Source organism: Anolis sagrei, chromosome 5 (assembly GCF_037176765.1).
Source record: "Anolis sagrei isolate rAnoSag1 chromosome 5, rAnoSag1.mat, whole genome shotgun sequence".
Taxonomy (NCBI): Eukaryota; Metazoa; Chordata; class Lepidosauria; order Squamata; family Dactyloidae; genus Anolis; species Anolis sagrei.
Genome location: NC_090025.1, coordinates 35,085,818 through 35,110,717, shown reverse-complemented (window position 1 = coordinate 35,110,717; position 24,900 = coordinate 35,085,818). Strand labels below are relative to the sequence as shown.

Genomic DNA, 24,900 nt, shown 5'->3' with positions numbered 1-24,900 from the left:
AATGGTTTCTTTTGTTGGAGCACTTAAGGAATTGTTCTTATTGCTTGATGACCTCTGATGTACCATAGCAGGAATATGGAATCTCTGGAAATCCAAATGCTGTTGAAATTTCCATCAGCCACAATGAACAACAGCAAGAATTGCAATCCAACTTCTGGAAGAGCAGTTTCCTGATATCCAAACAATCACAAAGTTGACCAACCTTTCCTCTGAATAAACACTCTAAGGACTTTGGGCTTTTTTTAATTACAGAAAAGATAATTGTAATGCATAGGACAGCAGCCACTGTAATTATCTCCACATCATCAAGAGATTCTTCTAGCAACACTCAAACTGATTTACTCAATGGCTTCTAAATGACATTGATCTTCAGAGTGATCTAGTAGAACTAGTCCTTTTCACTGAACTGTAAGCCTATTGATGCATATCATCTAAGACTCAGATGATTTTGAACTGTGATTCCCTTCAGTCTTAGACAGCACTGCCAATAATGAAGGAAGCTGGAAATTGCATTCCAACATTTGGAGCATTGCAAGATACCCTACCTGCAGTAAAACAATAGTTCTCAGCCCCTGAATATTGGACCTCGTGGAAGCTATGTTGGACCTCGTGGAAGTTAAAATTCAAACCTGTGGTATCACAAATTGTACTCTAAACCATGCAATACAAACTCTACACAAAGGTTCTTTTACTACCACCTTTTTATACTGGTGCACTTTCATGAAACATTTGTCAGGTAAGACCAAGATTTATCTAGCCTAGTGTTTCCCAGCCTTTTTTTCCTCCAGGTGTTAGGGACTTCCACTTCCAGAAACCCCAGCCAGTTTGGTCAACTATCAGGAATTCTGGGAACTGAAGTGCAAAACACTTGCAGGACTAAAGGTTAGAAACCACTGATCTACCCTACCATATTACTTTCAACAATCAGTGGCACAAAATATGAAGGGGCAACAAATAATCTTTTTCTATTTACCATGAATTATGGTGAATTATGGTCACATGGCACACAGACAAATCCTTGGGACAAAAGGACCCTTGGAAATGAAACAGGTTACCACAAAGTTAGAATTTTATTCCTATGCCACTAGGTGGAACCACTAACCAAATTTAAGCAACTGTTTCTTTGAGCTACCTGCTACCCTAAGCTTCCTGTCTCAATTAACTGTGGTCAAGGAGATCCAAGGAGCTCTTGTATAATTTAGACAATAGGTTACTGGGGAAGATGTTTGCCCTTTTCCCAGTGAGTGTCAGGTGTTAGGAATTTCTGAAGTGGAGAAATAGAGTTTGGCACATTGTATAATAGCAAATTCTCAGTAATTGCACAAGATAGACGGGGTATATCACAAACTCATGACTAGTTGTAACTTTTTGGCTTATGAAACATTCTGTGGAGAGGTTACTTAGTTACTGTCAATCTGTGATAAGAACTGAGAAACTATTTTGTTTTTGTTTCTTTTATACATGTTCTACATTGCTAAATCTGAGACAAAATTAAGATGAAAATATATACCTTTTGAGTTTCAAGTAAAAAAAATCATTCCAGGAGAATGTTTAAACATTCAGAACACTGTTAGAGCAGAGACCCTGTAGAGCATAAGACAAGAAATGCCAGAGTCTTCTGTGATGAGCAAATGCCTATGCCAAATATGAGCTAGTCAAGACCATGGAATAATCTTATATCGTAAGTAGTACATGAGTTGCCACACTTTCATTAAATAATATTTGTAGCTGTTTTCAACTGCAATGGGCAGACAACGCTGCAGTACTAACATATCAGGTAGGTAATGTTGCTTCACCTGTTGCAATGTTTTGTTTTCAAATCAACACTCCTAAAATACTGCACAAATTTATTTCCCATCTCACATCCCGACTTATTCAGCCAAAGAAAATAATCCTCAGGGTGTTACATGAAGTACTCTAGAGTACTGATACTGAACACGAGTGTACGCCTGATATAAGCACTTATATATATGGCTGATTATAACATGCCCTATAATATTTGGAGGGGGGGGGGATAGACAACATGCAGGAAGACGGCTCTGAAATAATATCAAAAAACTGCATACAGCGGTTACACGTAGGTTGATACTCTATTTATAGCATTCTTTTAGTTCTTGAATGACTTGAAAAGCTTTGCAACCTTGCCTTATAATAAATCAAGCTAAAACTAATTATTCAACACTAACTAACATTCAATTTGCTGTATAGCATAAATTCTTAAGCATTGTTCTAAAAAAACACTGTTTTTAAAAAAACTTCTAAAATTACATATTGTTAGTATACTAATTGGAGAGTTTCAAAGAGCTTAATCAGAAGTAAAACTCTCATCAGCCTCCTTTTACTGTACTATCATCAACAGATAACCAAAAACATGAATAATGTACAAATAGTAATCGATTCTTACAGCAAAACTAGAAACATTTAAAGCAGAAGTTGGAAAGTGAAAACCAAGAACCTTAAGAAAATATTTCTCTTTCTGAATTAAAACAAAAGCACATATCCAGAAAAAAGGATTTTTATCAAAACAGTAAAATAAATTCCATTGTTTTCACTTAAAAAGACATTTTCAAAGTTTGTTTTCAAGGAAAAGATTTGGACCTTAAACTTAATTCTTACAACATCCAATGTCTATTGACTGGATACAAATAATGACACCAAACTCTCTACAGGGATATTATCTGCGCCAAAAAATCCACTCTTCCTCCTATTGATATTTACATTGGAAAATAGCATTTCACTATAATAATGGCAAATAGGCTTGGTTTTTTTCAAGCAGCATTTTAGCCAAAGTTAAATGACAAAGCTGCACTCTCTGGGAGGGATCCACAGGATTTGTCAAAATCTCCCTTCTAAAGGTGGAAAGAGGATTTATATAGTGAGGGACTAACAAATCTTTTTCATTTTGTTGCATTTACTCCAGTTGGGTGTAACAACTGATTTAACTCTAGGCAAACAATATGTTGCTATACAGACATATGGTATAGAAATACTCATAGCAGTCTTGTTCTTTGCTTTCCACGTATCATTAACCAGCCTTTAAAAAATAGTTCATTATCAGAATTTTGATGATAATCATACAACATCAGAGGACTCCCTCTTTACACCAGCTCCACCAGCTGTTCCAGTTTCCATGCGCCGGCAGCCTGGGCAAAACGAGTCAACTGGGCAAAACTCCAAGACTCCGGCAGCAAGTTTGCAGCCAATACCTGTTCCAAAGGGAGTGAGCAATTATCGAAACATCATGGACAAACCTGCAGCGTCAAAGCAGCGTCAAGAGCCAGAGACCAAGCCGAAAGAGAGACCAGTTCCACCATCTACAACAGGTCCAAAGTGGATAACATCGTATTATAGAACCATCTATAGAGAAGCTACAACATCAAAGCAAGCTCCAGAGCCAGAAAGAGCAATACCATCAACCTCACTACCTCTGAGGATGCTTGCCATAGATGCAGGCGAGTCAACTGGGCAAAACTCCAAGACTCCGGCAGCAAGTTTGCAGCCAATACCTGTTCCAAAGGGAATGAGCAATTATCGAAACATCATGGACAAACCTGCAGCGTCAAAGCAGCGTCAAGAGCCAGAGACCAAGCCGAAAGAGAGACCAGTTCCACCATCTACAACAGGTCCAAAGTGGATAACATCGTATTATAGAACCATCTATAGAGAAGCTACAACATCAAAGTAGGCTCCAGAGCCAGAAAGAGCAATACCATCAACCTCACTACCTCTGAGGATGCTTGCCATAGATGCAGGTGAAACGTCAGGAGAAATGCCTCTAGAACATGGCCCTATAGCCCGAAAAAACCTACAAGAACCTAGTGATTCCAGCCATGAAAGCCTTCAACAACTTTAAAAAATATTTTACACAAATCATTAAAGACATTTAAAATGTAACCCATTTCCTATTATTGCTAGGGGGAAGTGGAGCTGGATGTCATTGGTCCAAAAAGAAAATGTGTCTAGAAAAACCTCCTCTATCTATCACCTTCCAAATGTATTGGGCATCAACTACGACAATCTCCATCCAGTACACCACAGGTTAAAGTTGTAGTCCAATAAACCTGAAGTGTGCCAGACTAGGAAGGCTTGTCAGTTGGACAAATGATTAACTGTTGAGTGTTTAGCTCAGTGGTTCTCAACCTGTGGGTCCCCAGATGTTTTGGCCATCAACTCCCAGAACTCTTTACAGCTGGAAACTGACTGGGATTTCTGGGAGTTGTAGGCCCAAACACCTGGGGACCCATAGATTGAGAACCACTGGTTTAGCTACTATGATTAAAACTTTTAAAGTTTTTAAAAATTAGGAAAATGGAGACCAAATCAGAAGTTCTGAATACTGCTCCTCAAACAGAATGCTGTTCATGTCTAGTGACTCTTTAACATTACACAGTTATAGTGCCATGGTTCCACATGTATCCACTTTAATAAGCATGGATACACCCTATGCAATCTTGGGATTTGTAGTTCATTGAAATGCACGAACTCTCTGGCTAAGAATTCTAAATTGCAAATCCTGAGTTTTCATAGAAAGGATTATAGTTGCTAAAGCGGAATCAAAGCATATAACTGTGGAGTGTGAAAGGACTGCAATGGGGCGCATGCATAGTGACTGTTTAAAAAAATAATTTGGAAACAATGGTTTAAAAATACAGATAATTGGTAGCATTAAGGCAGGACAACATTGAAAGTGGAATGCGTTCAGCGAGGAGGGAAGCCTCCCCGATGGGCGCCACCCCGTCCACCCCGGAATCCACCCCTTTCCCCCCGGAAATTCGTTCTATTTCTCTCCCTTCCCCTTTCTCCTCGGCCGGCTGAAGTTCCACCTCTTCCCCCACCCCTTGGGGCACCGCCTCCCCGGTCTTTGGGTGGCGGTGATTTAGGTCGGAGTCTCTCAATCTCTTCGGTACAGCCAGTGAGGTGGGAATTTGGAGCAGTGAAGTAAGAAGTGTATGTTTCTGCATTGAAGTTACTGTTGGTCAATGTGGGTCCCACTGTCAGCCAGCCTAAAAGGGGGGGAAAAACAGAAAGCAACTGAGAAAAAAAAACACCACAGCATTATATGCCTTGATGATTTCCAGATCAGATTCTTATTGTAGTACATAAATTTAGTCAGAGCTTGAAACAAATGTTATTTGAAATCAACTTTTGAAAAATAACTATGAACAAGATTATATCACGATCGTAACTTTATGTGAGATAACTTCACTCCTTTGGTGGTGTAGCTATATTATTTTAGGTACTTTTGCAGTTATGATTGTTATAATTGCCGCAGAAGGATTATAAACTTTTTTCCAGCTCATGCTTGATCTCAGGCCCCTTCTATGATGCTATACAAAATCCAGATTATCTTCTTTGAACTGGATGATATGGTAGTGTAGATTCATATAATCCAGTTCAAAGCAGATTATCAGCTTTGATGATGATTATGATGATGATGACAACAACAACAATTTTATTTTTATACCCCTCCACCATCTCCATGAAAGGACTCGGGGTAGCTTACATATGGGACACAAGACATAAAAGCAAAACAGAAACAATAAAATAAAAACATAGTAAAATAAAACAATCCAAATAAAAACACAATTAAATAACACATAAGAAAAATAAAACGGCAGCATTGAAGTAACTGGATTATATGGAAGTAAAAGCAGCCTCAGAGAAATAATGAAGTAGACCAGAGGAGAGTGTGCACTGTAGCACACACTAATAGTTTGTACTGCAGTATCCATATGCTGTTGTTTGTAAGTAGATAGGGCCATTGCTGTTTGGTTCCAGAACCTCCCATAGATACCCATTGATACAAAAATCCAACCTGATGGGAGCCCTTTATATAAAATAAGAAAGTCAAAATTTGCCTTTTTGGATTTTTTTAAAAAAGTATTTCCTAGCTGTGAATGCCTGTATCCATGGAAATGGTGGGCTAACTGTATTATTACATGCAAGAAACATGAAAATGAAGGTTACTTTTAAAACACTTCACTTGGGACCTTGAAATTTTAAGTATAACCAATAGCTTTTACAAGCAATGGTCCATTGCCCTGCATTTCACATTACAAATATTGTAGGAGGAAAAATAAACCCTTGGCAATACAATGCCCATTGCTGAAGCTTCTATAAATCACCACAACAGAACCCACATCTTTAGTTCCTATCTCAGTTTATCTTTTAGTGCACCTAAATATTCAAGTATATGTGTCCCCATCATGTTTTGAATCCACTGAAATAAAAGTGTTGTCTATGAAAGCAAAACTCCAATGAAACAGGAAAACGAATCTGCAACAAACTGCAATAGCTACTCTACCAGAGTCTTCCCCCACCATTCTCTGCACCATTACAGAAATTTTTCTGTGAAAACTGAAGTGATGATTGAGTAGCAAAACCCAGACAAGCACTGACCTGGTCGGATTGTGCTGTCCCGTCCGAAGAGATGAAGCCGTCTTCTCCCAAGACAAAAATGTTCAATGATATGAAAGATTTCCACTGGTTTCTCTATATTGCCAATTTCTGGCTCTTCTGTGATAATTAAGTCAATGTCAACATTTGCGTGGATAAAGTCTCCATCTGTACTACGGCGGACTGTTCCTTTAATACCCATTAGGCAGTGTTCCTATGTAACATAACAACAACAAAGGGTTTGGAAAGCTTATTAACATAAAAAGCCAATGCATTTTATAGAGTAGGCTACACATTAGTAACTGAATGTCAGAGAAAAGCATGTCAAATATTTTGAAGCTTGAGTTAAATAACCAGCTAGAGATTGGAACAAAAAAATTGAAATTTTCTATAGATTTTTGTACTCTAACACAAAGTGGCAGATGAAAGCGAGGAGGAGCAAAGCCTTATAACCAAGGTGAAGGAAGAAAGTGCAGAAACTGGGTTGCAGTTAAACATCAAAAAAGCCAAGATTGTGGCAACCAGACTGATTGATAACTGGCAAATAGAGGGAGAAAACATGGAGGCATTGACAAACTTCACATTTCTAGAAACAAAGATTAATGCAGATGCAGACTGCAGTCAGGAAATAAGAAGAAGTTTACTTCTTGGGAGGAGAGCAATGACCAATCTCGATAAAATAGTGAAGAGTAAAGACATTACACTGTCAACAAAGATCTGCATAATTAAAGCAATGGTATTCCCCGTAGTAACCTATGGATGTGAGAACTGGACCATAAAGAAGGCTGAGGGAAGGAAGATAGACGCTTTTGAACTGTGGTGCTGGAGGAAAATTCTGATAGTACCTTGGACCGCAAGAAGATCCAACCAGTCCATACTCCAGGAAATAAAGCTTGACTGCTCACTGGAGGGAAGGATATTAGAGGCAAACATGAAGTACTTTGGCCACATAATAAGAAGACAGGAAAGCTTGGAGAAGATAATGATGCTGGGGAAAATGGAAGGAAAAAGGAAGAGGAGCCCACCAAAGGCAAGATAGATGGATGGGATCCTTGAAATGACTGGCTTGACCTTGAAGGAGCTGGGGGTGGCCACAGCTGACAGGGAGGTCTGGCATAGGCTGATTCATGAGGTCACAAAGAGTCGGAAATGACTGACTGAATGAATAAACAACAACAAACACACCTAAAAATTACTAAGTAGGTAAAGCATAAAAAAACTTTCAAAAGAGCATGGGTATCCCCAAAAGGCATTTCTGAAAGAGGGGCATCTGTTGCAAGCGATAATTTGAGATTTTCTTATATGATGAAATATGATATATCATGTAAAAGAAACATAGTTACATTTAAGTCAGAAATGAAAGTCAACTTAGAGTTAACCAGCACTAGGCTGAGAAGGAAGAAAGGGCCATTGTGTTGGGGCATAAAAGGACAAATTCAGACTATAAACACCAGCCAAACCCCTTCCTCTTAGCCTGGACTTGATAGGCAAAATCTAGTTATTTTTGTGTTCAATATAACTGTTATAGTTTTTATTCGACACAGTTACAATGCACAATTAGATTGAAACAAGCAATTTCCAAAGACTATAAATTGCACATCTTTACAAACTGGAACAGAAGTTCACTGGCATGTGCCTAAGTATCACTACTAACTGATCTGAATAATGCTAAGAACTGTGCTGTGCTTACAAAATAGACGATTTTTGAAAAATAAGATTAAGGTTGAACCAAAGTGGCTGAGAAGGTTTACATGCAGGAAGTCCACATATGTGATGTACAATTACTTGTGGGTTGTAGAGATTACTCTGGTTTTAAATAAAAACAACACCCAAATGAGCAATTGTCTTCAGATCATAAAATGCTGATTTACTGAAGTCACCAGATGGTTTTCACAGTGCTGCAGACATAAATGAATAATCGTTTCCAGATACCTGGCACAAGCACCAATGTTTCCAGCTCTGAAAAACCAGATAAATAAAAATGATCATGAAGTTGACTGTTTGTCACTGATTTATTCCATGTGAAAACTGTGATGAGGAACCACCTGATTTCCAAAGTCAGACCTAGGATGCATTCTTCCTATCCCCATGGACTCCAGGAGTCTCTGTAGAGGCAGCTCCAGGATGGAAGTAGAAGATTAAGGAGGGACATAATACTGAGCTTGATTGAGAAGTGTTTACACATTCATCTCTACAAAGTACCTGCTCTTGAGGGACCTTAACATAGGTGAAGTATTTGAATATGTATGCTTTGTGAATTGAAAAGAACATTTCTTAGCTGGAGCATAAAAGGAGTAAAAGGGCCTTTTGGTCAAAGACATAAATATGAAGAATGAGCATGAGAAGATGTTATATGAAGGTATGTATGGAAATGTTTAGAACAATAGGAAATTGAAAATAGATGTGCCCTGGTGTAAAGAAAGACCCAGGGAGTAAATCAAGAAGGTAACAAACTCATTTATCATTCATCACATGTTTTCTGACTTTTCTAAAAAGTGAGAGAGATTAAACCATTCTTTGGACACTTCTTGATACCATAAGTGAAAGAGAAAGGCCCACTTCAACAAACAATTACAATTCCCATTTAACTGAATAACCAGTTTTTCACAATTGCATTCTGTACACAACTGACTTAAATAAGCTTAGCTATCCAAAACAAAAACAAAAAAACATTATTAATTAACTTTTTTTTGTATTTGAAAAAGTATTCTCAATCCCTTACTACATTAAGCATATATTCAAACAAATTTATCAAATCATTTTTCTTCTTCCTCACCCCCCATCTTTTACACTGTTGCAAACTCATTGTAACAGTGTTTTCCTCTGTTATGTGGTAATGAACCTAGGGGCACAACCTTCAGGACAAGTAATGGAAAAGTATATATCCGAGTATAACCCTAATATTTCAGCGCTTTTTTAGTCTGAAAAAGCCCCCCTTCGGCTTACACTAAGGTGAGGGTCTTGACAGGAAGGTGTGGAGCTGAAAGAAGGACTTCTTTCAGCCCCACACCTTCCTGCCAGGACCCTTATCTCTCCGTACACCAACCCAGCCCTCCTTCCTCTCTTGAGCAACGCACATCTTTCTCTCCTCTCTCGGTGCAGCATGCACCTTCCTCTCCTCCTCTCTCAGTGCCAATCTTTACCAGTTTTCTTTATTCATATACACATAGCATTTTCCCCAAAATGTATAGTTAAAATAAACTATGGTGATTATTGGAAGGATACGTAAGTACATTTAAATTGAAGAAGGTCAGAATAATGATTTAATCAGAGTTTGACAGTCTTATCTTAAATTATAGTTTTATGTAAATATTAAAAAACATTTAACTTACTGATGCTTCAATTAATGTAATTTTATTCGTATCTATTTTTATTTTGAAATTTACCAGTAGCTGCTGCATTTCCCACCCTCAGCTTATACTCGAGTCAATAAGTTTTCTCAGTTTTTCATGGTAAAATTGGGTTTCTCAGCTTATATTCGGCTTAGCCTATACTCAAGTATATACGAGGCATGTATACAAAAGACCTATACACATACGCTCTGCAGTTGCTTCTATTCAAAACTTTTTTTCCTTTAAAAAGGTAACTGTTTGACTTTTCTGAAATGTGTTTTAATGGCACATGGAGAAATGATTCTGTTTCACCATATTTTGTCACAACAGTAGCCTAGTTCTGAATAAACATTAGGATAATCAAATGTAGTGGCAATCCATTTCTTTAAGAGAAATACAAAGGATTTGATGATCTATACAATAAAATACAAGGTCTCAAAATCTTCTTTTCAACATGATTGCTCCATTCTGAAACTGAACTGTCTAAGTAGCCAGCATGGATCTAATAGAAAAGGCATCAGGTCTGTCAAAGAAGAGATCACAATCCCAAACTGCTCTTGAGAAAACTAGAAGACTAGTCTTTATCTTTTCTTGTTAGCAAAATATTTGATTTACATTTCAATGTAGGGATCTTAATTGTTGACAAAATGGAGGTCAATCACATCTCATTGCCAACTATAGCCACAGGTTGGCACAAAGAGAACTATACAAGGCATTCTAACCATTTTCCATCCCTTCTTTGAAGGGTAAAGAAAAATAAAGTTTTTCCATGATGCTCTACCCAATCTGATCTGCATTTCAATAAGAATGAGTGAATACGCATTCAAAAGTTTCCCAGAACAACTTCAAGTAAGTGTTAGATACAGACAGAAACTCTAAAATTTGCTCAGATGGAACAAAAAATCCAAAAGTGTTAAAACTCAATTATTCATTTCCATTATCATATAAAATTGGGGTTTATTTAAAAAAAAGAGAGAGAGAGAGAGAGAAACAAATTCATCTGTGATTGTTTTCCTAAAACTCCAACAGCTTTGATCAGGAAGAAAGGGTATGCTTTTTTTTTTTTTTTTTTTTTACAATGTAAGATAATACAGCAAACAGAAAGAAACTCAGCCAGATATACCTTTGTTCTTTGAAAGACAGCCTTAGGGTCCAGAGTTTTAGTCTTCCCAGGGTTGTTTTTATTGGTTTTGATCCAACAGATATCCTCACATCTTCGATAGCCCCATTTACGCAAGCACTGAAATGTTTTAACACAGTAAGATAAATATTGTGTACTTTATATCAAAATATGAGATCCAGAATTAGACACTTACACTCCTATGGTGAAAGAAGACCTTTCTGCACTTCATCCCAATAGCAGCTTCTCCAGTTCCACAAAATATTGAAGAGAGTCTAGTTTGAGGGGAGGGGTGTGTCTATATACTGTAAACTGTGATGACCCTAAACATATATTATTTACACCACAATCTTACACATGCTTATATCATTTTTTTAAAGTGCATTTAATGGGGCTTATTCTTTTTTAAGTGTATATGGTAAGGTTTTGGGTTTTTTTTTGTTTTTTAAAGATTGCATGAAACAAAAACAAAAGTTTCAGATTAAAGATTTGTACAGGTGAGAGTAACTGCAGATTTAAGTGGGAAAATGTGTGGATTTATTTAACTGCAGTCTCATTTTTTTGGGGGGGGGGAAGTGTCATAAATCCAATAAATCAAATGAGTAGATAACTGGGACACCAAGGTCTCATTTCACAGAATCACAACAATTTGTCATTACAAGACTCCATGGGCCTGGAGTCTTACAAAACCTATACTTACAAAAAACAAGCCATACTTTCCCAGCTGGACTATGGTGAGGTGAAACAGTGAATATGACCATCAGCCATTAAATCACATCACTTCTGGTCCCAGCATACTATAGAGTTGCCTTGAGGATCTAAAGACTCCTTGAGATGTATTATCTCTAAGAATTTGCTAGACTCTCTAATACAACTCTAAAGGAATTTCCAGGGGAAAAATACCATAGATGTACAGAATCATCTTACCACTCTGCCAAGATCCAGACCCTCCCCAGAACCACACCACAGAAAGACAAATGATCGCGGGGCAGCAAGTTCTTCAATGTCTAGCTTCATAATCTAAAAACAGGGAAGAAAAAGCCACCAGATTATGGTCTGATCATGGAAAACAGCATGGTCAACTGATTAGAACTTGAATAGAGGATTGCCGATAAATACCCTAAGAATTCATTAAGTTGCCATGAATTCTGAGTCCCTCCAAGGAGATAAAGTGGAATATAAATAAAGTGTATTTATCTATAAGTCAACAGTTAATTTGAAGATACACACAAACAACTTCTTCTTGTTGTTATTATTATTGTTGTTGTTAATGTTATTATTATTATATCCTGCTTTATCTTCCCAAAGGGGGACTCAAAGCAGCTTGACAGAGAAGCATTAATATACAATTTTAAATATACAAGTATACAAACATTAAAACAGAATTAAGTACAAATAGCGCTGAAAAACTCAGTTAAAAACCATCAAAACACATTCAAGGTTAAAAACCACATACCCCCTGACTAGAACTTAAATATCATTTTTTAAAAGCCTGTATGAATAAGAAGGTTTTAGCCTACCGCCAGAAGGACAGAAGGGAGGGAACCATTCTGGCTTCCCTGTGAAAGGAGTTCCAGAGTTGTGGGGCAGTCACCAAGAAGGCCTTCTCTCTTGTTCCCATCAACCAAGCTTGAGATGAAAGTGGGACTGAAAGAAGGGTCTATACCAGTGGTTCTCAACCTGTGTGTTCCCAAGTGTTTTGGCCTACAACTCCCAGAAATCCCAACCGGTTTACCAGCTGTTAGGATTTCTGGGAGTCAAAGGCCAAAACATCTGGAGACCTACAGGTTGAGAACCACTGGTCTATACCAAACATAATTAAGTATAGGGCAAAAGACAACTTCATAAGTCAAATTATGACTACATTTAGCTCAGCATTTATGCTGATTGGTAGCAGGTGTCCAGATTTTTAGAGAGAGATGTTTCCTAACCCAGTCTGAGACTGAATCTAAGATCTCCAGCATACAAATTACACACTTTATCCCAACTGGATTTCCATTTGTAAAATACTATCAGCATCTTTAATGTAGCAAAGGGACAGCACAAACAAGTTGCATTATTGCTTACCAATTCTTAAACCTCAATATTTGTCACTAATAGAAAGAAGCCTATTTTCAGGAAAATGGAAGTCTGTAGAACCACATGAGGGGTAACTAGGCAATCATGTTCATGTTCTCAGTGGGTTCAGAATGGTACAAGACCAAGAAAATATGAACTGTATTATTTTAAAATTAAATCATGAATGGCAACAGCATGTTCATTTTTAAGGCCTAGATAGATAACAGTATTCTCAGACAAGGTTCATCCTTCTCTACCGTGAACTCACATCATCCCAAGTCCAGCATTTCTCATTAGCTGTAATTCCAGTCTCCCTGTAGTATTCTTCTAAAGGTGGCTCCATAAGAATCACATCAAACTTGAACTTGAGTTCACGAAGATCAAAAGCTTCCAAGTCAGCTTGCAGATACCTTATGCACAAAAATTTGGGAGGGGGGGAGGGGAGGATATTCTCAGTTCATGAGTTCTAAGTGTTCAGTACCTAGGAGGGATGTGGATCTTGTACAACTTGCACATTTTAGGCAAAACATCTATTCACACATTAAAACACCAGACATTGTGAGAATATAGTTCCTGGAATAAACTAATAGCAATGCACAGTATTCTGAACCTGACTGGAACTATTTCAGATATGCAAAATAATCCTTGGCATTGTTTACCAGCACACATTTTACTAAACAGGATCTGAAGTTTGAAAGCTCAACAAGGCAACAGTATCTAACTGAAAATCTGAAAAACTGATACAAAATAAATAAATAGTGGTTCTGGTGAAATAAATAGCATGGTAGCAGTGCTTTGAAATCACCATAATTATATTCCATTTAAATGTCCATTTTCTAGTTTTAACCCATTCAACAAGAGACCTTTTGTTCCAGGAACTTTTGCACCAAAAACTGATGACTAAGAACAAGCTAGATTTTTTTTAAGTAGCAGTATAATAATAAAGAATTACTATAGATCATTAACAAACTAACCTGGTCTTCTCTCCTATTAGTTCTTATGTATCAGTTTTAAGTAAGACTGTTTGCCTTAACTCATCTCCTAAGAGGAAACTTCAAGAACAATCACAGTCCGATGACAAAATCTCACGCTAAGCATCTCAGTTAATCCTCCAAATCAAGTGACAAAAACAAAATGGATGCATTTCTTTGAAGTTCAAATTGCTATTTTATAAACACAGACCCAAAAATAAAACATGCAAATCCTAAACAGGTGGTAAAAGAAAGGATCTTAGTTAGCAGGCAGCTAATGTTGAGCCAGTCTGTAGAAAAGAATCCAGCCCATTAAATGAACTTACATTGGAGGCGTGTTGGATTTAGATATTAGCTCATCCTTCAACCTAATGAGCTCCCGAAGCTTCGGATATTCTTCAAATCTATCTGCTAAGCCTAATAGGAAAACATGCCACTGTTATAATATTACATGGAACTTTGATAAACCAGTGGTAACAAGGAAAGAGTTCTGAATGAATTATGTCTTTTTATTACACAGGTAGCTAATAACATTATTTAGTCAAATAAATTATAAGCGTGTTTTGTTAGCGGTTTCTAGAGCTAGCACATGGCAATCTTTTTTTAAAAATAGTTCCAGTGAGAGAAGTTACATCACACCATGTAAAGTTTTCATGGATAAATATGATGTATGGTTTGAATGGAATTGTATGAAAGGTGAATGGATGAGAGCTAATAATTTTGAAGACACCATTCTGAAGATTGAAGCCTGAAAAACTACAAGGAGGAGGTGAAGAATTCACAGATTGTATTAAAAATTCCTGATGAGAACTGTGACAAATGATTCAATGTTGGCCTTTTAGGGAAAACAATGTGTTTACGTTATCAGAGACAATGGCTCTTTAAGTTAAGGAAACGTTTACAACATCTCTTACATTAAGAAGGAAGTCAACACAAGGCTTATGTTTACCAACACCAATTATGCAAAGTCAACATCTGCCAATAAACGGATATCAAGCCAGGATGCTTTTGGCTGGAAAAACATCTATCATTCATTTACCACTTTTAAACAACATCAGCACGAAAACTGCTATAAAAGAGACCTTATTACAGTCTAAAAATTGTGACAGACAGCGGTGCTGTTCACCTGCTATGCACTGCTCCTTTGGAAGGAGAGAGCTAGTGTATGTATTTGGGAGTGGCAGATCTGCAATGGAACGCAGTCTGGTCACTTGCTTCCTTTTCTCAAGGGAAGAGAAAGAAGTGTGATTTTGGAGTCATTATATGTTTGCATGGAGTCAGTTTCCGCTATAGAGATCGGATCTTTGGCATTGTTCTTAGGGAAAGAGGATGCATTTTGAAGTTTTTGAAGTATTTGAAAACTGGCAGATTTGCAAGGAAGCAGTCTAGCCTAAGAGATGTTCTTCTCCAGGAGACAGTGAGAGAAATGGTGATGAATGCATGAGAATTAATGTTTGTATGGGTAATGTAAATGCTGAGAAAAAATGTAATTCCCCTTTGATTGTTTGTTAGACAATGTAACTGTGGGTTCGTTGTGAATTCAATGTAGTTAAACAGAATCTGTATGTTTGTATTTCCCATGTTGTTCTTTTTGTAAAAGTTCTGATACCCTTTCTCTTACTGGAAAATTGCAATAAAAAGAACCTATGCTTTAAATTTATTGAATGTGTGTGTGTGTGTGTGTGTGTGTGTGTGTGTGTGTATCTTAAAATATAATTATTTAAATTGTTTTGAGTAATGTTTATTTGGATGTAAGTATTGCTAGGAAAGTCATTTAAAAATACATTTTAACAAAAAAAATCCATTTTTTTCCTGGTTTGGTGTGTGCTTGTCTGTCTTAGAAGAGTAAGAAAGCAGTGACCAATCTGACAGCCTTCTAGGATATTTAGAAGAATCTGAGTTTTCATACAACCAAAAATATGATAAAAAATTCAAGCACTTTCAAGTATGCTAGAGTGAAGGGCGGAATATAAATGTTTTAAATAAATAAATAATAAATAAACTCATGCTATCATTTAATTAAGGAACAACTATGGGAAAGGAATTAAGCAGCTTTGTTAACTTTTCACACTCACTATCACAATCCAAAGTTTAAAAAGACTATTGTAGCATTAGCAACCTCTGAACATCTTGCAACATTTGAAATGTAATATTCTCAAAATGAATATTCAGAACACCTTTTGCCACATCTGATTAAGCATTCACTATTTTAAGAGGCAAAGGACTGTATTGATTTTCTGAACATAATGGTTTTGGAGGAACAAAAAATGCTATGTCTATTATACAGTAGCATGTCATAAAAGAACAGGAAGAACAATACTAAAAAATCAGCAAAACTGGCACTAACTTTGCTAGGGCACAGGACAAAATTGAAAACCAATGGCTAGACAATGCTTTAATTATGATCTAACAGAAATGCACAAAGTTGAGGGGAAGTTTTTGAGTCTTCCTAATTGTTTCATTAAGTGTTACAAAAACAAAGAGGGGAAAAACTCAACACAACTAAATATATATGTCATTCCAAAGGCACCACTAAGTAAACTTTGAAACATCTGGTCAGCCTCTTGGGATAAAAATGTATAGAATACAACCCACATAGAGCAAACAAAATTGTTAATTGACATGTTTTAGTCTGACATACCCACATCTCTGATGAAGTTCTGAGGTCTGTGCCCAGTATCCACAAAGTGCTGGCAATAATCATTGTGAGGATTTAAGCTTTGGGTTCCCTATGTAAGGGAAAAAATGCCAAAAATAAATAGTAAGATAAGGCAACTAGCTCTCATGCACATAATGATCTGAAAGGTGGAAGATCCCCATTCTACACACTACCACTAATCTCTTATCCCAACCCTTCTATAAGGAGGTCCCTAACTGCATAAGAAGTCCACATATCCCTTTTTCATATTGTTTTTAGTTTGCATACTCCAAATATTCTAATAAGGTTACAACCTGAGAAGCAGATGGGGCCAATAAGCAAAACAAGCATTTTACAGTTTGCTGGCTTCAAAATGCTACTGCCTTATTGTGGAGTGCTGCAACTTTGGTATTTGAGGTTGTCTGAAATGCTTAAAAGTAATTAAAAAAATAAATTGCTGTAAACTGATCTCTATGGAGAAGCTTTTGTTAATCCAAGAGAATATCCGGACCTTAAATTTGTATTTACAGTTACTTTGGGGACAATAAGGAAGGAAATACAAGACCACTACATGGAGGCACACAAATTGATTACCTTAAGGAAAGTACTGGAGTCCTTGTAAATTTCCTCCTCATACGGCAGGTTTTCTTCATCTTGTTGCAGCTCTACTTCATCCTTTCGAATAAAGCACGGTTTATATGCATGTAGGGACAATGTGCTGCTCTTCCCATTAGCATTTCGCTTTTTTAATGAAGGAAGAAGAGGGCTGTCTATGAACATTAGCCTCTTGCAACAGCAGATCATCAACATTTCCAATGCCAGTTTGAGAAAGAAGAACAAAATCTGATGCCCTTTCCTGTCATCACTGTAACTACTAAACCAGTTAGATTATACATTGATGCTTTGAAAATGACCAAAAGATCAAAACAACTTTTGATTCATTCTATAACAAATGTCATGGTTTTGTCCCAAAACTTTAAAGTGAATTAGCAAGGTTCTGTATATAGCCAGATAACAAAAGTCTGCAGATATAAAACTCTTGGAGTTTAATTATGGTTCTCTGAGGCACCTTCCACTGTCCCTATATCCCAGGATCTGATCCCAAATTATCTTCTTATCCCAGATTATCTGGCAGTGGAGACTCATATAAACCAGTTTAGATCAGATAATCTGGGATCAGATTCTGGGTTGCAGGACAGTGTAGAAGGGACCTAAGTGTATGGTAAGTCACTCTCCAGGAAACAAGGACACTTGAAGAAGTGATGGGGAAAAACATGGCTGAGGAATGGAGAAGGAATTCCCTAGCTAGCAGAAAAGAAGCAGGTCATTCCCAGAAACTTGTGTGTTCTCCCCAGACCCTGATTAATCCTGACACGAGAAGCATGAAACCATGTTTGTGAGGCAGGAATCTTCTATGGAAACTCAGCAAGTGGTGACTGAAAGAAACAACTATTCAACTCTCACTCCTGAAGCATCCACATTGAGATATGCCACTTGCCTACCATCAGCTTTTTTTTAAGTCCAAGAGGACTTCAGTGCATTGAACAGCTTTTAGAGTTTTCTGGATCCAAAGTTTGGAACAGGGCTAGGCAAAGTGCAGCTTCAGGCTACATTTACCTGGGGCTCCAACATATGGCTTTGGAAGCCCCAAAAAGGCCACATGGCCTCTAAATTTTTTTTCCAGATAATATGTTGTTTCCTTTCTCTAAACAGCTGAAATTTACTGCAAAACACAGGCATGTTGATTTCCCAGCTGTTCCACGTAACATAAACATTTGTCACAATTTCCCAAATTTAAGCAATGTTGCTTTTGCTATTAATTCAATTTGATTTTCAGCTGATTTGGAAGGGTCCAACCAGGTTTCTAAAATATGAAGGGATGGTGGAGCAAACCCACCAAGGATGAGAATACTTTGACCCACTTGAAAGAGGATGTGGGAAAATCACTCTGGAAATTTTAAAAACTATTTTGGGGATGAATAAATTGCTGCACTATGAAGGGAGACAGAGACAAAATTGGTACCCATCTCCTTCAAAACCACTTTAAAAGTTGTCGTTACACCCAGACACTATCAGTGATTCACGAGAATTAACACCATTATTCCCACACCCTGGGAAAGGAAATGGCTGAAGCAGAACATCAACCATAAGGCAGAATATAAAGAGACAAAGCAAAGTATCCATGTTTACAATGGGCTTAAGCTCAAATGTTTTCAAATACTCTGAAGGAACAGAACTTTTTCTAGTGGAATACTTCCATCAGTTTATTAAAAACGTGCTTTAAAATAGGCATTTGAGCCCCTGCAATAAAACAGGCCTGGAAAATTGAGGGTCATAAAAATATTTTTAAAAACATATGCTGATTTTATGGGAATTTGATGTTTCAAATCTAAAAATGACCTCTCTACCACGTACGGTTTTTTCACAAGTTGCTTTGATGTTTTTTATGTTGTAATATGTCAGAGAATGGAATGTATCCTGCAAAAATTTATCTTGCAAAGAAGAAAGGGGCTAAAGTCTTCTAATAGACTTTAAAAGCACTAATACACTGCTATGGGAAAAAACTATTCAAAAGAACAGAAATAAGTGTACAGGAACATTAGCACCCATACTTAATAAAAGCTGAATAACAACAACCGAATTGGTAAAAATACTGAATTTGTGAAAGAACTATGTACGATATATTGTGTTTTTTTTTTAAAAAAAACAAAACAGTCAGCACCATACACACACACACACACATATGGCAGTCCCCAAATTACGAACAAAATAGGTTCAGTTACATGCAAGCTTTGGATAACTTAGGGAAGGGTTAACACCCTATGGTTTCTTTTGTTTGTGTCCCTGTTCAGAAGATTTCCCCTCACTTTCTGTCCCTGTGACAATTGAATTTTGAAAAAAAAATGGCTTCTTGTGGAAACAAGGATTGTTGAGAAAGCTTTAGTGGACTTCACTCCCTTCCTGTTATCTCACCCTCATTTGTAACTATGAGTCGTTTGCATGTCGGATGTTTGTAACTGTCTGGATATATATATATAGAGAGAGGGGAGGGAGGACAGAGAGAGGACACAGAGAGAGAGACCCCTTCTACACTGGATTATGTGAATCTACACTGCCATATAATACAGTTCAAAGCAGATAATCTGGATTTTATATGGAAGTGTAGAAGCGGCGGGGGGGGGGGGGGAGCACTGTACTGAAAAGGATTTTTCATCACAGGCCAAAGTAACTCTCTTTTCTTCCATTGCGGGTTGAACGACACAAGTATTCCATATTTATTATGTAGGCTGCTTTCGACTTCTGGATATTACTGCAGGAACAGTGAGGTTTCAGACCAATCTAAATAGCAATGGATGCTAATGTGCAAAGTTTTAAAGGAGCATCTTGAAAATGTAATAGGGAAGTTAGTGAGACATATATGAGGCAGACCAGCAGAGGGTGCACACACCTCTCTGGATCTTAACTAGTGCTCTGTTTATATTCCACAATACAGGCAGTCCCTGGGGCCCCTTCTACACTTCCATATAATCCAGATTATCAAAACAGATAATCCACATTATCTGCTTTGAACTGGATTATATGAGTCTACGCTACCATATAATCCAGTTCAAAGTAGATAATCTGGATATTATATGGCAGTGTAAAAGGGGTATGAGCTACAAACAACCGAGTTACAAACATCCAACTTACAAATGACTCATAGTTAAAAACAAGGGTGAAACAACAGGAAGTGAGATAAACCTATCCCTTGAAAGGGAAATTCACTCCTGAAAGAGTGGATTTGGCTGCAGTTACACTTAAAAAATGTACAAATTTAGCTTAATAATAAACCTACAGAACCTTTTTGTTCTTATCTTGGGGACTGCCTTTATTATTGCTACACTGGTTTTCTCTGACTTTTTGTACATTTCTGAACAAGATGGTATCATACTGGCTAAGGCCCTTATGACATGTAGTAACATTCACCAGAATGAAGAGATACTGGCTTCACTGGAAATGCAAGGTAAGTGCTTAGAAGCTCTCTCCCTGGATACTTAGCAGTGGAGCGCAATGTTAATGCACCAAATCTTTCTTCATTGGATGGTCATAAATGGAAATCTCAGACCAAATTTAGTATCAAAAGAATAGTTCATTAAGTTTTTAAATCCACTGAACTCTGTATTTTGGACTGGATTATTAAAGATATTGCTAAGGTATTTCAAATTTAGTTGCCTTATTTATAGGGATGTCCTTTGAGCTGTAGTCCAACACTATTGCTTGTCATATAACTCCATTTGGAAATAACAATGCCGTATGCTTCATTTGATACCTTTTGAGCTAATGTCCTATACAACATATTTTCATATAATTCTATTTGAGAGTGTCACAGCCATAAGCTTCACTTGCTAAAAGACATTATTTCACTGTTCCTTTACCTTATATTCTTCTATTTCCTCTTCGTCTGCTTCTCCTTCATCTGGGTATTTGCGTTTGGCATTTGATGCAGACGTATCATAAGCAGCCCTGAAAATGTGAAGAAGAGAGAGTGTACTGGCCTATGAGAGCAGTTTATGAACACAATGATTTGAAAGGATGTTTCGCTTGGGTCTAAATTTCTTCTGTAATTATTCCTCTCTTGCTTACTTTGGTGCCACCTTTTTCCATGGTACATGCCTTTTTAAAAAAACATACAAACAAACACTAGACAACCCAATCAGAGCTGTACACAAGGGAAACAGGGGATAGAGTTTTTTTTGTTCCTTTAACTGTGCTGGTTTCTGTACATCTATGTTGTCCATCTACACAAGAGGAGAGGGAAGCAGCAACCAAAGGTTTTGTCTTCTTACATTACCCATAACATATCCTGAGCTGGGAAAATGTATAAGCTGACCCTTTCTGAATAATAATGTACCATTGATTGCTTTAAATATATCCTGCATTAAGATAATTACATATTAGAAATGTATATCTTTCAATATTCTAAAATAAATTCCACATGGTATAAAAGAAATGCAATTAGTGTTGATATTAAATTTCTGTTCTGTCTTTACACAAAAATAATGTGCAAGACAGCAAACAACACTAAAAACAAATTACAGAACTAATTAGGGCACCTAATATATTTGTAAATAATTCAGAGATGCTAAGTGATGAACATTTTAACTATCACCCATATCCTTCCCATTTTGTCAACAAACTTAAGGACAGAGGCACCTTCCACACAGCTGAATAAAAGCTCACATTATCTGCTTTGAACTGGAATATATGAGAGTGGGCTCAGATAACCCAGCTCAAATCAGTGTGGGATTTTCTGCCTTGATATTTTGGGTTATATGGCTGTGGAAGGGTCCTGAGAAGAGACAAACATTTTATGTTTCAACTCTTTCCTCCCTACAATGGGGGAAAAGAGTTCAACTTTTCCTAAACCAGTCAAAAACAAAATAAATTCAAGCTAATTTGTATTCTTTCCATCTTCTCCCCCTTGAGAATACTACTGTTATGGGAAGTTTCACAACTTATTTCAGTACAAACCTGGAAGTTTCTCTTGTTTCAGCAATCTCTCTCTGCTCATCTTTGCTATTCAACACTGCACCAATACTATCAGCACTTTCGGCCCCCAACTAAGAGAAAAGCAAAAAAAAAAAAACAAAAAAAAAAACAAAGAAATAAATACTATTACTATAGAAACAAATAAGAGAAGCTTTAATACAAACATTACATACCTAAAACCTTTATAATATAAATTTATCATAATTTCTCATTCTCCTTGTGAGAAATCCAATGAAATGTTTCTGCAGATGATTAAACTCCCATCAGTGAAATCCATGTGTGCCTGTTTTCCTAATACTAATACTAATACTAATAATAATAATAATAATACTTTATTTATACCTCACCACCATTTCCCCAAAGGGACTTGGGGAGGCTCACAAAAGCATTCAAAAGTACAAGCATATAAATACAACAAGGTACATAAACAATATAACATAATAACAATGAAGTCCACGTAAGGGAAATTAAGCAACAGGACGAATGTTGTATTTATACCCAAAGCAACTCTGCTGATCTCAGTCAAGGATTCCATACAGCAGCCATAGTAACAAAAATGTGGAGCCCCCCCCCCCCATGGTGCAATGGGTTAAACCCTTGTACTGGCAGGGCTGCTGACCGAAAGGTCAGCGGTTCAGATCCAGGGGGCGGGGTGAGCTACCATCTGTCAGCTCTAGCTTCTCTTGCAGAGACATGAGAGAAGCCTCCCACAGGATGGTAAAATATCCGGGTTTCCCCCTGGGCAACGTCCTTACAGACGGCCAATTCTCTCAAGACCAGAAGTGAGTTGCTGTTTCTCAAGTTGCCACCGACATGAAAAAAGTAATAAAAAATAACTGTATACCAGTGTCAACCATGTTCACTTCAATAATTTCTGTCCTCAAGTGTAAAAGTAGGCCAGCAAATGTTAGGAGAACAGCCCCCATGCTAAAGCAAGGTAATAAGTCTGGCAGGTAACTTAGAATAACATCACTGAATTCAACTAATGCCCAATTCCTGGTATAATGGTATTGCTTACAAAGCTTGTGCTCAAGTATCATAGAATTATAGAGTTGGAAGAGACCTCGTGGGTCATCCAGTCCAATCCCCTGCCAAGAAGCAGGACAATCAGGTTCAAAGCACTCCCAACAGATGGTCATCCAGCCTCTGTTTAAAATCCTCCATAGAAGGAGCCTCCACCATCCGAAGACTTCGTTGGAATTGTACAAATATGAATTAAAGCGTGGAAAATAGAGGCTAATATATTAGTAAGAAGACTGACAGGGAAGTAATTGGTAGAGTCACCTTGGGCAGGGAAGAGATGCGAGATAATGCAAATTTTTAGACTGTGGTGCATTGCTGTATTATGTGTAGTATAGGTAAAGGTAAAGGTCTCCCCTGACAGTAAGTCCAGTTGTGTCCAACGACTGGACCTCCAGATTGGACTACTGTAATGCACTCTACGTGGAGCTGCCCTTGAAAACAGCTCGGAAATTCCAGATGGTCCAACAGGCGGCCAGGTTGATAACTGGGGCTCCTTAAGGGAGCGGTCAACCCTCCTGTTCAAGGTGCTCCACTGGTTGCCATTCATTTTCCGGACCCAATTCAAGGTGCAGGTTCTTACCTACAAAGCCCTGAATGGTTTGGGACCCGCCTACCTGCGTGACCACATCTCTGTATACGAACCCACACGATCTCTCCGTTCATCTGGAGAGGCCCTGCTTGGTGGGGATGAGAGAGAGGGCCTTCTCGGTGGTGGCCCCTCAACTCTGGAACTCACTTCGTAACGACATTAGGCAGGCCCCAACTCTGGCAGTCTTTAGGTGAAGCTTGAAGACGTGGCTGTTCAGTGTGCCTTCCCAGAATAATGATCCCATAGCACTTTGTCCTCCACATTTTTAGGTCTGCTTGTATGTTTTCCACAAACGCCCCATCACTTTTTCGCCCAAGTTCCAGCATTATTTTCAATTTTAATTTTACATTTGGCCTTCCCATAGTTTTTAATCGTGTGGTCTTATTGTTAATGTTGCATTATTGTATTGTCCATGTTTTATTTTAATTGCTTGTACTGTTGTTATTATTGCTTGTATTGTTGTATTTGGGCTCGGCCTCATGTAAGCCGCACTGAGTCCCTTGGGAGATGGTAGCGAGGTACAAATAAAGTGTTATTATTATTATTATTAACTCTGGGATGTGGTGCTCATCTCCATTTCTAAGCTGAAGAGCCGGCGTTGTCCGTAGACACCTGCAAGGTCATGTGGCCACCATGACTTGCATGGAGTGCCGTTATGTGAAGTATATAATATGAAAAAATACTTTAAAAATTAACAAAAAAGGGAAAAATATAATAAAATGGGAGGCATTTCTTGAAAACCTGGGTTTGCCATGGCCTTCTGAGACTGAGGGCCTTTCCACACAGACATATAACCCAGAATATCAAGGCAGAAAACCCCACAACTGGGTTATCTGAGTCCACACTGCCATATATCCCAGTTCAAAGAAGACAATGTGGGATTTTACTCAGCTGTGTGGAAGGGGCCTGAGAGTGTGAGACTTGACAGAACTGAAACACCCTTTGGCCTTCAGTCTCCATGGCAACGCAGAGCCTCTCCCGCGTTCTACGTCACAGGCGCTGACCAGTGGGAAGGGAGGCGATCCATCCGTCAGCCTCCCCCTCCGAGGCCAGGGCGCATGCGCGGAGGCCCAAACCTTGAAGGACGGAGTCCAACCCGGTGTTCTCCCGTTACCTGCTGAGCCAGGAGCTGCCGGCGCAATTTCTGCCTCTCCCGGATCTCCTGCAGCCGGCTATTCATCCTCAACCGACGGCCGCGCGGGTTCAGAAATGGGCGCCTCACGGACGCACAGCTGAGACGTCAC

At 38.0% G+C, this 24,900-nt stretch overlaps 1 protein-coding gene across 1 annotated transcript; it reads right to left on the bottom strand.

Moving 5' to 3' along the window:
- Positions 1-227: 227 nt before the first annotated feature.
- METTL14 (methyltransferase 14, N6-adenosine-methyltransferase non-catalytic subunit) lies at positions 228-24,900 on the bottom strand. Its single transcript, XM_060779020.2, has 11 exons — positions 24,771-24,900; positions 22,027-22,115; positions 20,931-21,018; positions 17,110-17,190; positions 16,519-16,606; positions 14,204-14,294; positions 13,175-13,316; positions 11,776-11,868; positions 10,852-10,968; positions 6,400-6,610; positions 228-5,003 (listed from the first exon to the last, which is right to left on the bottom strand). The coding sequence occupies exons 1-11, from the start codon at positions 24,834-24,836 to the stop codon at positions 4,699-4,701; spliced, it is 1,371 nt and encodes a 456-aa protein (XP_060635003.1). The 5' UTR covers positions 24,837-24,900; the 3' UTR covers positions 228-4,698.

What these genes read in the sequence shown, in the direction of transcription:
- METTL14 (XM_060779020.2), bottom strand. Translation starts at nt 24,836, where the DNA reads ATGAATAGCCGGCTGCAGGAGATCCGGGAGAGGCAGAAATTGCGCCGG. An exon ending in AGGAAATAGAAGAATATAAG is followed by an intron (nt 17,191 to 20,930) that starts GTAAAGGAACAG and finishes TTTATTCGAAAG; the next exon opens with GATGAAGTAGAGCTGCAACA. An exon ending in AAATCCAACACGCCTCCAAT is followed by an intron (nt 13,317 to 14,203) that starts GTAAGTTCATTT and finishes TTTGTGCATAAG; the next exon opens with GTATCTGCAAGCTGACTTGG.